The sequence below is a fragment of the Meriones unguiculatus genome, chromosome 5, assembly GCF_030254825.1.
Source record: "Meriones unguiculatus strain TT.TT164.6M chromosome 5, Bangor_MerUng_6.1, whole genome shotgun sequence".
In the NCBI taxonomy this organism is placed as follows: Eukaryota; Metazoa; Chordata; class Mammalia; order Rodentia; family Muridae; genus Meriones; species Meriones unguiculatus.
Window position 1 is genome coordinate 99,529,089 of NC_083353.1, and position 14,880 is coordinate 99,543,968.

At 45.7% G+C, this 14,880-nt stretch overlaps 1 protein-coding gene across 1 annotated transcript in view; it reads left to right on the plus strand.

Moving 5' to 3' along the window:
* Positions 1-14,880, plus strand: part of Itpr1 (inositol 1,4,5-trisphosphate receptor type 1) — a 324,501-nt gene that overhangs the window by 239,457 nt on the left and 70,164 nt on the right. The window contains exons 45-46 of the mRNA XM_060383882.1: positions 8,796-8,976; positions 11,138-11,391. Of these exons, the coding sequence (XP_060239865.1) occupies positions 8,796-8,976; positions 11,138-11,391 (435 nt within the window). The remainder of the gene's footprint in view (positions 1-8,795; positions 8,977-11,137; positions 11,392-14,880) is intronic.

Below are 14,880 nucleotides of genomic sequence, written 5' to 3' on the forward strand. Positions count from 1 at the left end.
GTAGCCCAGGCTGATCTCTAATTTTGTAATTTTTTTTTTCCCTGCCTCAGTCTACTGAGGGCTAGGATTGGAGGGTTGCAGCATGCTACCATGCCTGCTGGGCCTAATTTTTTAAAGTATATTTTGTTGGCTGAGATGTTGTTGATGAATATGTATGAAACTATTCCTATTCTGATCTGCATGGTGATCTGCGTGCTATGTGATATAGATGGGGCAGAATTTCCTAGCAAGTGCTAGCTCTTGTGGGCACTGAAAGACATATGAAGGAGAGTAGTACAGCTTCCTGCCTCAGAAGAAGCGTACGTCTTAGAACAGGGTGGACTTGGCTGTGTGTTAAAGAGGAATTCTTTTACTTTGAAAGGCATCATTGAATATCTGCTTTGGCCTTGACCCTGAAATCCAGGAACCTAGTCGATCCAAGTAAGGATATCCTTGTCTTTGCCATTTCTGTCTGGAAACCAGGGACCAAAACATGTCCTCTGTCCATTCTTAGTTGGTGGAGTAACTGAAAATGTGTGTACGTTTGTAACCCATCAGAGGTGGCTCCACAGTTAAGATGAGGCAGAACCTCATTTCTGAAAATTATGTTGACTCATTGTACCCTTGTTTTTCTTTGTTGGTTCCTCCCTTCCCATAAGCTTATCTTATTTCTAAAGCTACAGGTGTTTAGTTGAAACCTATCAAACCTTGCAAAAAACTTGAGCTTTTTTCGCCCCCAGACAGGCTTAGCTATCCTGGAACTCTATGTAGAGTAGGCTGCCATAGATATATACCTGCTTCTGCCTCCTGAGTGCTGGGGTTAAGGACATATGCCACCACATCCTGCTTAAAACTTGACTTTTTATGTTGAGTGTTAGTAACTTTTACAAAGGGAAATATTACCTTTTTTAATATGTCCATCTTGTCCCAAATTCAAGAGTTGGAAAGACTGGGGAAACTTCATGTAAAAGACTGAAGGGGCTAAAGAGATTAAGAGAGCATACTATTCTTGCAGAGGACCCAAGTTCAGCACCCATGTTAAGTATCTCATAACCACAGTAACTCCTGCTTTCAAGAGCCCAACATGCTCTTCTAGCCTCTGCAGGCACTTTCACTCACATACTCATACCTACATGCATATATACATATGCACACGATTAAAAATAAAGCCTCTTTTTTTTTTAAAGCAGAGAGATAGACAGACACCTAGGACTGACTAGGAAGGCAGGCCTGACACCATCATTGTATTCTGGCTTTAGAAATATTTCACTCTCAGAAGCGGAAACTAAAGTGCTTAGGTCTATGCCTACAGAAATCAGAACACAGATAGCTAGTAATAGTCTAGACTGATTTTACTTTTATTTCCTACATTATCACAGCTACTGCGAATTGCTATTTACTATGTTTTTACTGCCAATTTGGAAGCTATCCTGAGCTGCTAATACCATATGGAATTGCCCCTGGATATTACTTGAATAGGACAGTTTGATCTTCACATACTACCCGTAGATCCACCTATCTTATATCAAAGTGCCTTCTCTTTGACATGGGCATTATTGTTAGATAATAATATCATGCATTTACAAAGCAAGCTCAGTAGGAGTCAGATCATTTTCACACTATTTCATAACTGCTACCTTGAGGGAGCCCTAGCCTCCATGTGATGTAGGCCAGGCAGCTTGTACAATCTCATTTTCTCCAATAAGCAATCCCCAAAACACAACTGAGGATGAACTACCTAAGACTACAAGATCAGCTAATGAGGAGCCATGCCAAAATGTTAATCTTTGAGTTCCAGTTCTCTACGGCTGGTGTGCCTAACCAAGGGTATTTTATTGCCTTGTGGTTTCTGATCTTTGACTTGTGATCATTATCCTTGTTTTCTAAGAAAAAGACTCAAGTCCTACAGTAGTTATTGTGTGACAGTGGCTTTGTTTACAGCTTATAAGGCCCAGCCCTGGGAAACCCTCAAATACCAGGAAGGGATTATTTGGGAGTCAGAGCTAACAAACATATTAAGCATCCTTGTTCCCTATGGAGGTGTCATCCTTGGTACCTTTCACAGTGATTCTTCACCATGACAGTAGTCTGTGTTTATATCTCTGACAGAGTTTGAAGGTAGGCATGAGGTGGCTTATAAAGAACTACAAGGTATCCAGGCTATGACAGACTCTTGTTCAGCAGAGATAAGTTTAACAAAGTAATAGTTGAAGGCTAGAGTGACAGAGGCATGCTGGGCTAAGTGTTGAGGCAGCACCACCATCACTAGTTGTGTGACTTGGCAAGTTTTGTAACTTCTTGGAAGCTCCATTTCTTCATTTGTAGAGATAATAATGTCATCTACGTATGGAGTAGTTGAGGATTAATGGAGATAGTGTACATCACATACTTAGGTAATTCCTGGAAATTGGCACCCTTCAATTGCTGTTGACTACCGTATAATTTACAGACAGTCCCCGAGAAGTGGCAAATTCTGAGTTAAGCACGGGTTCGTGAAGAAAGCCCAAGTGTATAGCTTTGCCATTACTTTGTTCCTCTGGGGAAGATGGAAAGTCTTGCTTTAGAAGATGCTCCTCAAGTCCCAGAGCTAGTGTTAAAAGGAGTAAAGCAAAGAGTAAAGGTAAACATTCTCTCCATTTCCATAACCGTTAGCTGAGATGCCCATCAAGGGCCTTCTCCAAACTGAGTGGCCCAGTGCCTGGGGAGGTACAAGCAGGCAGCTCACCTCCCAGGGAGCACCATGATAGTGGAGTCCAAAAGGGTGCCTTTGAGTTCTGAACTCTGGAGCCTCCTTTCAGAAGAGGAAGATCTCTACCTCCCGATCACTTATTTTCCTGGCTTTAGTCCAGGTTACAGGAGAGGCCTCTATCTCCTATGATGGTTTTCTCCAAGACCTCAGGGTTGCTGCCTCTTATACTTAAAATTTCAAAAGTGGCTGCCATACTACATATATCTTCCTGCTTTCTGCAGGGGCCTTCCTCTCTCTGCTGGACCCTGACCTCCGGGCACCTCTTGTCATAACATAAGCCAGGTTGCATTTCTTTGCAAGGTCTCAGGTGGAGGTAGCAGGTGGCCAACAGGCTAATTAAGCAACAGTCTTATCTTCAAGGTGGCTCAGAATAGCAGGTAATTGTATTATTCTTTTGATTTGAAACTTCACCCACTTGGTTCATTAGTGCCCAAGATGGCAAAACTTTCCGAAAGACAATGATCATAGAATAGGATCATCAACTAGGACTCTGGTTTCAGCTAACCACAAGCAATTGTGGTCCCGGAGAACTGGGTTGAGCAATGTCTTAGTTTGGTTTCTGTTGCTGTGATAAATGTCATGACCAAACACAACTCAGGGAGGAAAGGGTTTATTTCATCTTACACTTCTATGACATAGTCCATCACTGAGGGAGGACAGGGCAGGAACCTGGTGGCAGAAACTGAAGCAGAAGCCATGGAGGAATGTTCATTACTGGCTTGCTCTGTTTGCTTTCTTATATACCCCAGCACTAACTTCCCAGGGGTTATACCACCCACTATGGGCTGGGCCCTTCCACACCAGTCGTCACTCAAGAAAATGCTTCCATCTCAGGTTCCCTCTTGGGTGACTCTAGCCTGTGTCAAGATGACAAGAAACTAACCAACACAGGCAATAAAGACACAGGGGCACGGGTCTTCCTGTGACCTTCACAAAATCCTTTTCCTGTCAGCATCATGTTCCTCATTTGTGCAATGTGAGAGCTATTTTGTAAATGCTGTGAATTAGTACCAAGAGGGAGTGTGGATGATTCTAATGCTCTCTCACAGGGTTCCCTTCTGCCTGGGTCTCTCGTGTATAAGGTATCTTTGCATGAGCTGGTCGTTGAGGAGGGGAGAGCAGGGCAAGAGACTGGGTCCTGCTGGTTTCTCCCAGCTCCAGCTGTAATAGCCTGTGATTGGGCTTTTCTCTCCCCTCCCCCTTTTTTGAACCTTGGCTTACAATGGCTGCCCTTACCCTACCCCTCACCCACCACCACTGCCCGGAGGTGGCTGGGGCCAGCAGCCACTTCCTCACCCTACTCCTGACCCCACTTCCTTCCCTCAAGCATGTCATGTGCAAACCTGCCATACCTCGTGTCTCAGCCTGGGCATGAGTGTCTGACCCTGAATAAGCCCCGTTTCCTCTGCTTTTCCAGCCTTTGCTCATGTCTGCCCACCAAGGCTGTCTTCCTGTTGGGCAAGAGGTAAAGAGGGCTTTTTTTTTTTTTTTTTTTTTTTTTTTTTTGTGGCTCTGCCACAAGCCTCTGACCTCCCTTGACCCTAGAGTGCTTGTGTGCAATGTGCTGGGTTTATGAACGATGGTATCTATCTTGGCGATCTCCTCAGATGCTGATGAGACAGCATCTATGAAAAGGGTTTTGGCATCCACTATGATTTGGAGATAAGAGAAGGGTGAGGACAGGTCAGCAAGGGTCAGGCAGATGCCGTTCCTCAGGTGACCAGGGATGTTCTGAAAGTGGCCCCATTTGTGTACGTTGCCAAAGTTCCCTAGCAATCTGGAACCAAAAACAGACTTGTCTCTTCTATGTGCTACTGTGTCAGCCCACAGTAACAGGTGTAGATTTGAAGAGTGGAACTTGACTAGTTATTTAAATGTCTTTACACCTATCATAGGGCCACAGAAACAGATGACCACAAACCTAGAGGCTTTGGGTTACCAAGTTAATTATCTTACAAGTTAAACATGAGTCTTTCTAGATAAAAATCCGGGTGCCAGCAAGGCTGTGTTCCCAGCTGGAGGCTCCAAGGATGTGTCCCTTCCTGGCTGTTTGTAGCTTCTCTAAGGCAATAACACTTCTTGCCTGGGTGCTTAGCCTCCTCCTTTAAACATGGCAGCCAGGAAATGACTTCCTTCACCACTTCTCTCCCCCAGCCTCCCGCTACCTTCCTCCATGCTAAAGGAACCTTGTGATATCAGTGGGCCCCTGTGGTGACCCAAGGTTGCCTCATTGTTGAAGGTTGGATAATTAGCAATTATTCCATCTGCCACATTAATTCTGGCGCAAGGTCCAATGCACCTTGACAGGACACAGGGGTGAGCATGTGGATGTCTTCCAGAAGCCCCTTTTTTACTGTGACACCTATACAACTACCATTCTCATCAAGATAGTCTCTTCACTTCAGAACATTACCTTTTTCCTCTTTTCATACTTCCCATCACTACCCAAGAGACAACTGCCATTTTGGTTTCTATTGCCATCTACTGTTTCTTGCCCTAGGCTAGATTTATATTGAAGGGTTCCCTCACACCTGATAGGTGGTATGGAGGGAAAGAGTCAGAAAAAGTTAAGTCTCCATGTGACAGCTCTTGGCCTGGGAGAAGAGACAGGTCATTGAAATAGGTCCAGAGAAGAAGGTGAGCATGAGGCAGGGTAGGACTGAGGCTGTGGGGGCTGTGTAACCTTTTTGCTCTGGTCTTCAGTCCCACAAGGTGTGACAAGCCATACCACCTCTCCCTTCTTAGTATTGTGGGCGGGTTACCTCAGAAAGACGTTTGATGAAGGTGAACAGACACATGAGGAGGGAGAAGGGCCCAGGCTCTTAATGTTTAGATCTCACCATGGAGACCAGGCTGTCCTGGAGCCCTATGTGGCTCCACATCTGCCCTCTCCACATGGCACGCCTCAGCGTGCTGTTGGGGCTCCACTTCTTCACTCACTCTGCCATCTGTACTCACTTCTGTCCTCATGGGAGATGCCACCACTTCCTTCAAGAGACCAGACATCTTTTTCCAAGTGTGTCTGTCTCTGAGAGCCTGAGCCTGTGCTTCATTATAAACCACTCCACCTGGGCTTCCCAGTGAGGTCACGTTCCTCCTAATTAGTTCCCGTGTTTGGGGTGTGCTAAATATTTAACATGTGCTGTCTTTTAGGGCCCTGAGAATCCGCACTCAGTAGATCCTCGGTTAAGATGCTACACAAAAGACTTCCCCTCTGGCACCTGGTGAGGAAGTCAGTGACCTTGACCTATACTGAAGGTGGCTCTAGGACTTCCAGACCACCAGAAAGTGACCCTCGGTCGTGGAGCTGAAGCCTGGCAGTGGGCATGGTCTATGCAGTGGCAACCCTTTCACTTAGGTGTGGAGAGGCGGGAATGTGTGAGGGACATGCCATTGAGACCATTACCCTGCCTTGCCTTCTCTATGGAGAGCTTCCTGTGAGGCCCTGATTGCACTTCTTCTGATGAGAAAGTACAGAGCTGAAACAGTCACTACACTTTCCTTGTTCTCTTCATAAAAGACTTTCTGCTTCAGGTCCTTCAGGAGCAGACCGAGGACTGGAATAAATAATGCAAAATAAACATAGTGGCCAGTGGCAGACACAGACACTGAAGTCCTTGCCCTTCTCTCATTTCAGGAGAGCTTCCCTTACCTGGAGGTGTCGGCTGACATCGGCCTGGTCACCCCCCTGCACACTGAGCCCTGTGGCTTGCAGCAGGCTAGTAGCTGTGTGCCACCTCTCACTGTTGGGGGAGACAGGTGACAGGCTTCGTTTGTTTATATACCTTCTTACTTGAAGGACTTCTCAAATGATCAGATGTTTTCTCAAGTGATCAGATCACCCCCAAATACTTTTAAAGTTGTCCCCATGCTGGGATGGCAACTGAATGAATTGCCCTGAGGGTCTGCTTCAAGTGAGCCCCAGCATTTCTTTTGAGCAGTCTCTCCTGTGACCCTGGGTGTGGGGCGGTGTTGTGTGGCCTGTGCCCATGGGAAGGCCAGTCACAGGAAGGAATTAACCAGCTGTGGTTTGGTTCTTTATTCTCCCACGACTTATTTTATTTGTGGATGTTTTGGCTTTGAGGGGAACCATTGGAACCATTGATTTCTGATATCCAAGCAGTTCTGTAGAATTTATTTATTTGTTAAGTTTGTTGCCTGTAAGAAGTATCTCACTGAGGTGGGCTCCTCACAAGCAGCAGCAGAACATCCAGTTCTGATCATCCTGCTGTCAAATGACTATGGAGTACCTGCTATATGCTGAGCCTGATCAAGGTGCTGTGGAGGTGGCTGTTGGTCCTGCTGTTAAGATGCCTGCCATCACAGAGCTTATAGTGATGCACAAGACTGCAGGTGGACAGTATGTAACAACAGAGATTTCCAAACATCTTGCTACGGTGAGAACAGAACTGCGCATTTGAAAAGAAACTGGTGACCTGGACATTGTTTAGGGATGCCTTCATTAAGGAAGCAAGTAACTTGAATGGCGAGACCAAAAGATGAGGAGGGCCTAGCTATGGAAGGATTCAAGTGGTGGCATTGAGTGTCTGCCCTGCAGCTGTTTGTCAGAGGACTCTTGGGTCTCTTTCCTAGGGATAAAAGGAATAAGTGATCATTAGGGTGAGTGTTGAATTACTGTGCCTTTTCCTCACCAAGCTGTCAGTTCATGGTGGGTGGGGATTCAGACCCCTTTGTGTTTCTCATGCACTTAACGAGGTGCCCAGCTCTTGACAGGTGCTCTATAGCAGGTGGATGATTGGATGAAATAGGAAGAAACCAAAAAGAAATTAAAAGGTAGTAAGGTATAGTGGAAGACGTCCCACGTGAAGAGTCCAGGTCCTAGAGGACTCAGTGACCACATAGGGAAATAGAGATGGGTGTAGATAATCAGGAATGATTATCTAGAAGGGAAAGGTCAGAATCAGAGGGTATTCAAAGGAGGGTGCAGATTGTATGCAAGAATTGGACAGATGTTGGTCATAGTGGCTTGTCAGTGGCCAGAGGAGCCAGGACAACTGCAATTGCCTGGTAGCAGATGGAAGCTCAGTGGCTCTGTGGGGTGATTTGCTGAGTTGGGAAATATACATATAAAAGCTACAGGAGTTCAGGGGCTTTGCAGGGATGGAAGGAAGGTTGTAGTTCTTTCCAGCATTGGAAGCCCAGGGCACCCCTGTGAGAACTTCCATCTTGCCGGAATCAGGTATGAAACTGACAGAAAGATCTCCTGAGAGAAGGAAATACATTGTCTGGAGCTTTGTCTCATTCCTTTGGAAATGGCCGTATTGTATTTTTATGTAAATAACTCACAACAGTGTGGTTCTTGCAAGGGGGTGAAAGCGAACACTCGTAAATGAAGTAGCGACACCATATTGTGTTTTCACATCAACAATATACACTATTGCTTTTAATGAGGCCAAAAACAAATGCACATCCAAGAGGCAAGCTACCTGGTAATTCTGAACATCATCTAACTATGCCTTCCTATACTGAAAGGTTTTATTTGAAATCTGCCTTTTGGTTGAGGTTGTTCCTACCCCAGTCACTCTCATCTAAATTCCTGTCGTGTAATCCCATACCTTCCTGAGCACTTGTGATTCCTGAATCTCAGTCTGGCCTATGGATGGGCCATCCTTACCTAGGAATAAGCCCTTTGGAGCAGGTGGCATATTTCCATTCATTGTTTGTAGGGATATGCACAGGAGCATAGAGAAAACCTTGGATAGATGACTTCCTTACAGTAATCACTAAAACCATTTTCCATTTCTGTTTGTAGGATTATTGTGTGTTTTTGTGCACTGATATGTGAGAAGTGTTTTTTCACTAGCTGAATCACACTGTGTGTGTTAGCGGGGGAGGGAATCTGCTCCAAGCTCTGCTGCTTTCATGAAGGCTCAGTATTGAAAAGCTTAGGCCTTAAACTCCTAAGAAGGAATATGTGGCCATCATCTAGTCCTTGGTCATTTGAAAGGCTGTGACTGCCTACTATCTCCGTTTAATCTGGGGGTCTTAAATGAGCCTGTCTCATGGGCCTATCAGGGTGTTGAGAATCTGTCATTTTCTGTGGCAGCACTCCTTTTTCTGCCGACTGACAGAAGATAAGAAATCAGAGAAGTTCTTCAAGGTCTTTTATGATCGAATGAAGGTGGCCCAGCAGGAAATCAAGGCAACAGTGACAGTGAACACCAGTGACTTGGGAAACAAAAAGAAAGATGATGAAGTGGACAGGGATGCCCCGTCCCGGAAGAAAGGTAATATTCTTTGGACAATATTCCGTTGGACAAGAGCGTACGGAGGAGCTTTGTTATGCCGCATGCTTTTCATGACTTCCAGTTCCAAGATCCAGGGCTTTTAGGAAAAAAAGCAGCTTCTCTGGTTATGATGTCATCCTTCTAAATGGCCAAGACAAAGCCCTTCCACCTGGGAAGGTCTTCATGCTTAATAAATTCATAAATATTCTTACATATGCACCATTTTTATTAGTGTGGCTTGTGTTAGCTACTTCCTCTCCCCTACCCCACCTCCCCCCCGTGGCAAAGTATCTGACAAAACAACCTAAGTCAGAAAGGGCTTATTCTGGACCATGATTTGTAGTCCATCATGATGGGAAAGGCATGGCAGCAGGAGTGCAAAGCAGCTGCTCCCACTGCACCCACAGTCAAAAAGCAGAGCGGGATGAACGCTCATGCTTGGCTCACATTCTCCTCTCCATTCAGTTCTCATCCGCAGCCAAGGAAATGGTGCCACTCACATTCAGGGTTGTTCTTCATACATCAATTAACCTCATCTAGAAACCCCCTCACAGACAAGCTCAAAAGTGCGTTTCCGTGGCAACTCTGAATCCATCAAGTTGGCAGTCACAATTAAGATCCGTGAATACTTTTTTTTAACTGTGCTTTTCTGCTTATTGTTAGAGAAAGTTGAGGAAAATACATACTTTTAGAATCTCTTGTCTGTTCATGTCAGGTGACTTCACTTTATTTCCAAACTTCAAACTTCTCTTTTATAATTTCCCTTAAAAAATAAAATAAAAAAGTGCTGGAGGGGTAAGAGGATAAACCACAAGTTTAGGAGTCAAATAGCCTTGAGTGAATTAATTAACCAGTCTGAGCTTCACTTCTCAAGGCTAGTACTAGATTTGTCAATCAAGTAACTGTTGACATTTGGAGAATGCCCTTGCAGAGGCTATAGGATGTTGAGTAATATTTGTGACCTTTTACTTGTTAGATGTTATTTGCCTACCAAAAATGTCTCCAGGCATTTCCACTTAACTGCTGTGTAAAGCTAAGGGGGGAAAAATCACACTGTTGGAGAACCACTAGTCTAGAAGGAGGGATAAAGAGAAGGAAAAAAAATTACCAAGTCCTGCTTAATATTCAGTATGAACCAGGTGTATACTAGCCATCTTTCTGTTGCTGTAACAAATACCTGAGGCATATAAACTTAGGACCAGAAGATATCCGTCTGAGCTCAGAGTAATTGAGGTTTCGGTTTACTTTGGGACCTGCCTTGGAGCAGCACAGAACCACTGGAGCAGATAGCAGAGGGTAAAACTGTTGACCTCCTGGTAGAGAATCAGAAGAAACCAGCACAGACAAAAGTCCCACAGTCCCTTTCAGAGATGCACCCCTCCTACTAACCCAAGCCCCACCTTTTAAAGGTTCTATCCATTCCCATACCACTACAGGCTGGGGTCCAAATCTGTAACACAAGGGCCTTTGGTAAACATTCTTAGATCCAAACTGTAACCAGGCATTGTTCAAAGTTCTTTTCCTATCTGGTCAGTTCATGTAAAGTTCAAGTTAACCCTGCACTTAGATAAAATGGCTATCTCTATTTTACAGATAAGGAAACTGAGGCACAGGTAAGCCACCAAGCCAACATCAGAACCCTTGCAGTCTGAACCCTCCTCCCCTTGTCTATGGTGCCACATCTGTCTTATGGGGTTATTCTTCAGACCAGATAAGATAATACACACAGAGTGCTTACTCATGGTACCTTGGCATTTGGCAAGGGATCAATCAGTTTTCCTTCAAGTAACAGTAATTGCTGTTGTGATGAGTATTACATCAAGCCTCTCAGGAGTCTTTTAGAAATCACTGATGGGCTCATATTTTATGGAGGAAGGAGCTGAGGCTCAGAGTTAGGTTATGAGGTCAGCAGAGCCCATACTAAGGCTTTTGCTCTATAGCATAGCACACGCCTCAATGGCATGTTGAAAGCACTATCAAGTTAGCAGGGCAAGGCTCCATATTCATCCTGTCTAGAGATGACAGCTTCCCGGATTGTTTTTGCCAATCCTACAGATCCCTAGCAAATACAGGAACCTAGGTTTCTCACTGCCGTCTGGAATATAAAAAATAGAACTTCTGAGGATGTAGCAGTATTGACTGTCACAAGTGTGCCTTTTAGCCAAAGAGCCCACAACACAGATAACAGAAGAGGTTCGAGATCAGCTCCTGGAAGCATCTGCTGCCACCAGGAAAGCCTTCACCACCTTCCGGAGGGAGGCCGACCCTGATGACCACTACCAGTCTGGGGAGGGCACCCAGACGACAACTGACAAAACCAAGGATGACCTAGAGATGAGCGCAGTCATCACCATCATGCAGCCCATCCTGCGCTTCCTGCAGCTCCTGTGTGAAAACCACAACCGAGATCTGCAGGTGAGACCCTGAGCCATGGGGGCCCTGAGACCTGCAGGAAAGAGGCCAGGTTGTGGGGACCCAGAGACTTCCAGGACAGAGGCCAGGCCCTGGGGACCTGGAGACCTACAGTAGAGTATATGGGGACCTGATAGCTACAGGTGGGAAGCCAGACTGTGGGGACCATGAGACCTACAGGAGAGGAGTCCCAGTTGGGGAAACTGACATCGGCAGGTGAGAACCTGGGGTTGGAGGTCCCTAAGATCTGTGAGAAATAAAGACTGGTAACACAGGAAGCCCCAATATTTTTAGACAAGGGCCCTGGAGACCTCAACACCTACAGTTGGGAGTTTGGGGTTAGGTTGAACCACAGTGTCCTGCTTCTTATGGGTCAGCTCCTGTCACTTAGAACACCTTGCTGAATTGAGGATACAACATTACTGACGTTCTGGTTGACTAATGATAAAAATATGAATGGGTGATAGGTCCCTTCCTGTCTTCACCAGTGTCTGCACAAGGTCAGACACATAGAGCCTCAATCATAGTGATGTTGGCTCCCTATGTAGTTAGTGTGCATAGGTAGCTGTGTGTAAAGGTCTTAACAGCCCGCTGCTGTTTGCCACCAATGACAACAGGTATTCAGGTAATGATTGACTAGAAGAACAGACTACTAAATATATTAAGTATATTAGATTTTCAAAACCGGGTAGATAGATCTAAGTGCATGTAGTTGTGGGCTGCGTAATGACATTGCAGTGCTTGGCAGACCGCACATACGGTAGTGTATCGTACGCGTGCCAGAAGTTTAGTAAGCTGGACTTGAACGTAGACAGTATGGAGCTAGAGCTTGTGATACTAACCAGACTCTAAGACAGAGACAAGGTGTTCTCTTCCCTGCAGTTTCCGAGTAACAAAGACTGTTTAGAAAGGGCGGAGGATGTTCTCCAGAGATCTGCCTCTTTGTTCTGAATCCAAGCCCAGGAGAAGCATGCTGGAGCATGTGGACCTTGGTGTCTGCCTGGATTTCCTGTCAACTCTTGAACCTGAGGTGCCCAGCCATCTTTGCTTGAGTGGTGTTAGGCTGGAAAGGGAAAAGTCCATCTGCACAGCTCTTAGATGGGTTGTCTCTTCCTAAGAAACACAAGTCGGCATTGGTAGCTCTACAAGCTTAAACGGTGATGATGTAAGAGGAATCGATACAGGCCAAATCTAGCAAGAAGAAGGTACCACTTCTAAATGTTTACATTGCTAAGTTTATCCACCAAGTGACTATGGCTTGACCATTTGGTGTTGCCCCAGCAAACCTCCAGCATAAAGAAAGGACATTGTTGAAGAATAATACAGGACAATGAAATGGAACTGGAAGTCTTTGACACCAATACCTCTGATTGTTTTTATTTTTATCTAATTGCTCTAAAGATCCTGAACTTTGAAAAGCATCTAGGTTCTAAGGCCATTAACTGACTAAGAACTTAAAATGAAGGAATTCCCTCATGAGACTCACCATTGGCATGCTGACCCATTGTATGTCAAGGTATACATGGCGGTCAGTGGCCTGCTTCAGGTGGTGACATTCTGGGCTTGACCTTGTCACCATCTGAGTGTGGGATCCTGGCTGTCCCTTTGGTTGCCCAGTGCTGTCTTTACTGCTTCAGACCCAGACACTTCAGGCTCAGTCCGCCAGCTGAGACCTGGCTCAGGTAGAGTAGAGTGCTCCTTCCCTGAAGCTCCAGGGTCTGGATATTGTCTCATTGGCTGGTATTCCTGTGTCTCATGATGATGTCATTTGTCCCTCAACCTTACAAGCAGCAGCATTGGTCAGGAGGGAGATCACCTAAGGGAAGAGTGAGTGATCTAGGCCCAGGCAGCTCAGCTGTGCATCTGTGTGACTGGGGATCCCACTGTGCTGCTAAGCATTGGGCTCGGTGCTCTGTGCTGTTCTCCCGGGTGGCGTCACTGAACACCAGAGACTTTAGGCTCCTCAGAGGAACTAGGTGGCAGCAGTTCCTGCATGCCACTTACACTAGAGAACACCTACTCAGCGCCCATCACCGGTGGTGATCAGACCGCACTCATCCCTCAGATTTGAGTGTCTGGAGCAGGAGAACAGGGGCCAACCAGAGATTACAATACAGCATGCTAAGTGCTGCAGGGGTCCGCACAGCTAATATTGGCTGAGTTCCCAGCTAACCAGCCGAGGATGCCTTGAGTAGAACTCTCCTTGCATGTCACAGAGACAGTGCTCATAGGTGGGTTCTGAGCCGGTTTCCGGTTTCCTTCATGGTCTTGCCCTGCCTTCCCTTTTCCACTCTCCATCCTCCTTCCCCATGCCTGTGTTCCTAGAGTAGGAAAATAGAGCTGGGTTTTAATTGCACAAATTCATGATTTCTTGCTGGAAATCTCCAGCAAGTATAGTCTTATACTTTTTCTTTTCATGTAACTTTCCCCCACCTCATCCCCTGGGAATCCCTGGGGAGAAGCGGCTTTTAATGAAGTCTTTATACTGCTCTGGGGGAAATAAGGGAGCAGGGGGTCCAGTGTGTGTGTATGTGTGTGTGTGTGTGTGTGTGTGTGTGTCTTACCGTTTGAAGGTGCATAAAGATTTTTTTCATTTAGGTGGTTCCAAGCAATTGTTTTCTTAACCACAGAATCCTTTGTTTGAAAATATCATGTGCTTTAAGCTGAGTAGAACAGAGCAAAACTGCCCTGTTGAGAATGGAAACCAGAGTGTCCCAGAGCCTTTTTCTTGTAGCCCTCATCCTGAAGGAGCTATAGAGAGCATGGGAGTCATTCGTGGGGATGAAAGTGCTGTAATGAAACTCATCTCTCTATGTGGTCATTTTAAAAATCAATTTTAAGAACAAATTCCCCACCAAGCAGGGGATAACCTGCTCCACTGGCATTGTATTTGTGAGAAACCAGTTCTCAAAATGACAGTGAGTGAGATGTACCTACTCAGAATGCCGCCCTTTGGCAGAGCCCTGGGGCAAATGGTGGGGCACATTCATACATATCGTGGGAGTTTTTAAAAGATGCTTCTAACTTACCCCATCCCCAATCGATAGATCCAGGGCCCCACCGACACCCAAGGTTCCCAGGAGTAACGCTCAGGGGTTTTTTGTTTTTTGTTTTCTGTTTTGTTTTGTTTTTTTGTTTTTGTTTGTTTATTTGTTTGTTTTACAGCTGACAGGCAGGAGTGGGCTGCTCCCTGGTGCTAGGAAATACAGGTCTTCTCAGAAAGAGGAAGCCCCAGCCTTCTGAAGCAGCGGCCTCTGGGCTTATGCCAGTTTCTTGTCATATTTATAACCTTGATTTTCCTGTTGGTAGATGTTCAGTAGAGAGAAAGCCACTGAATTTGACTTGCCAAATGGGCCATTGCTGCCTTAAGCAAGCCCTGCTCCGTCAGAAACCTGATGCAGGACTGCCCTTTCACCAGTTTGTGTGGTTTCAAGTATTTGCTGAGCCACAGACTGAGCTTCCCCAGGTTAAAGGCCCAAGGCTATGTGAGCC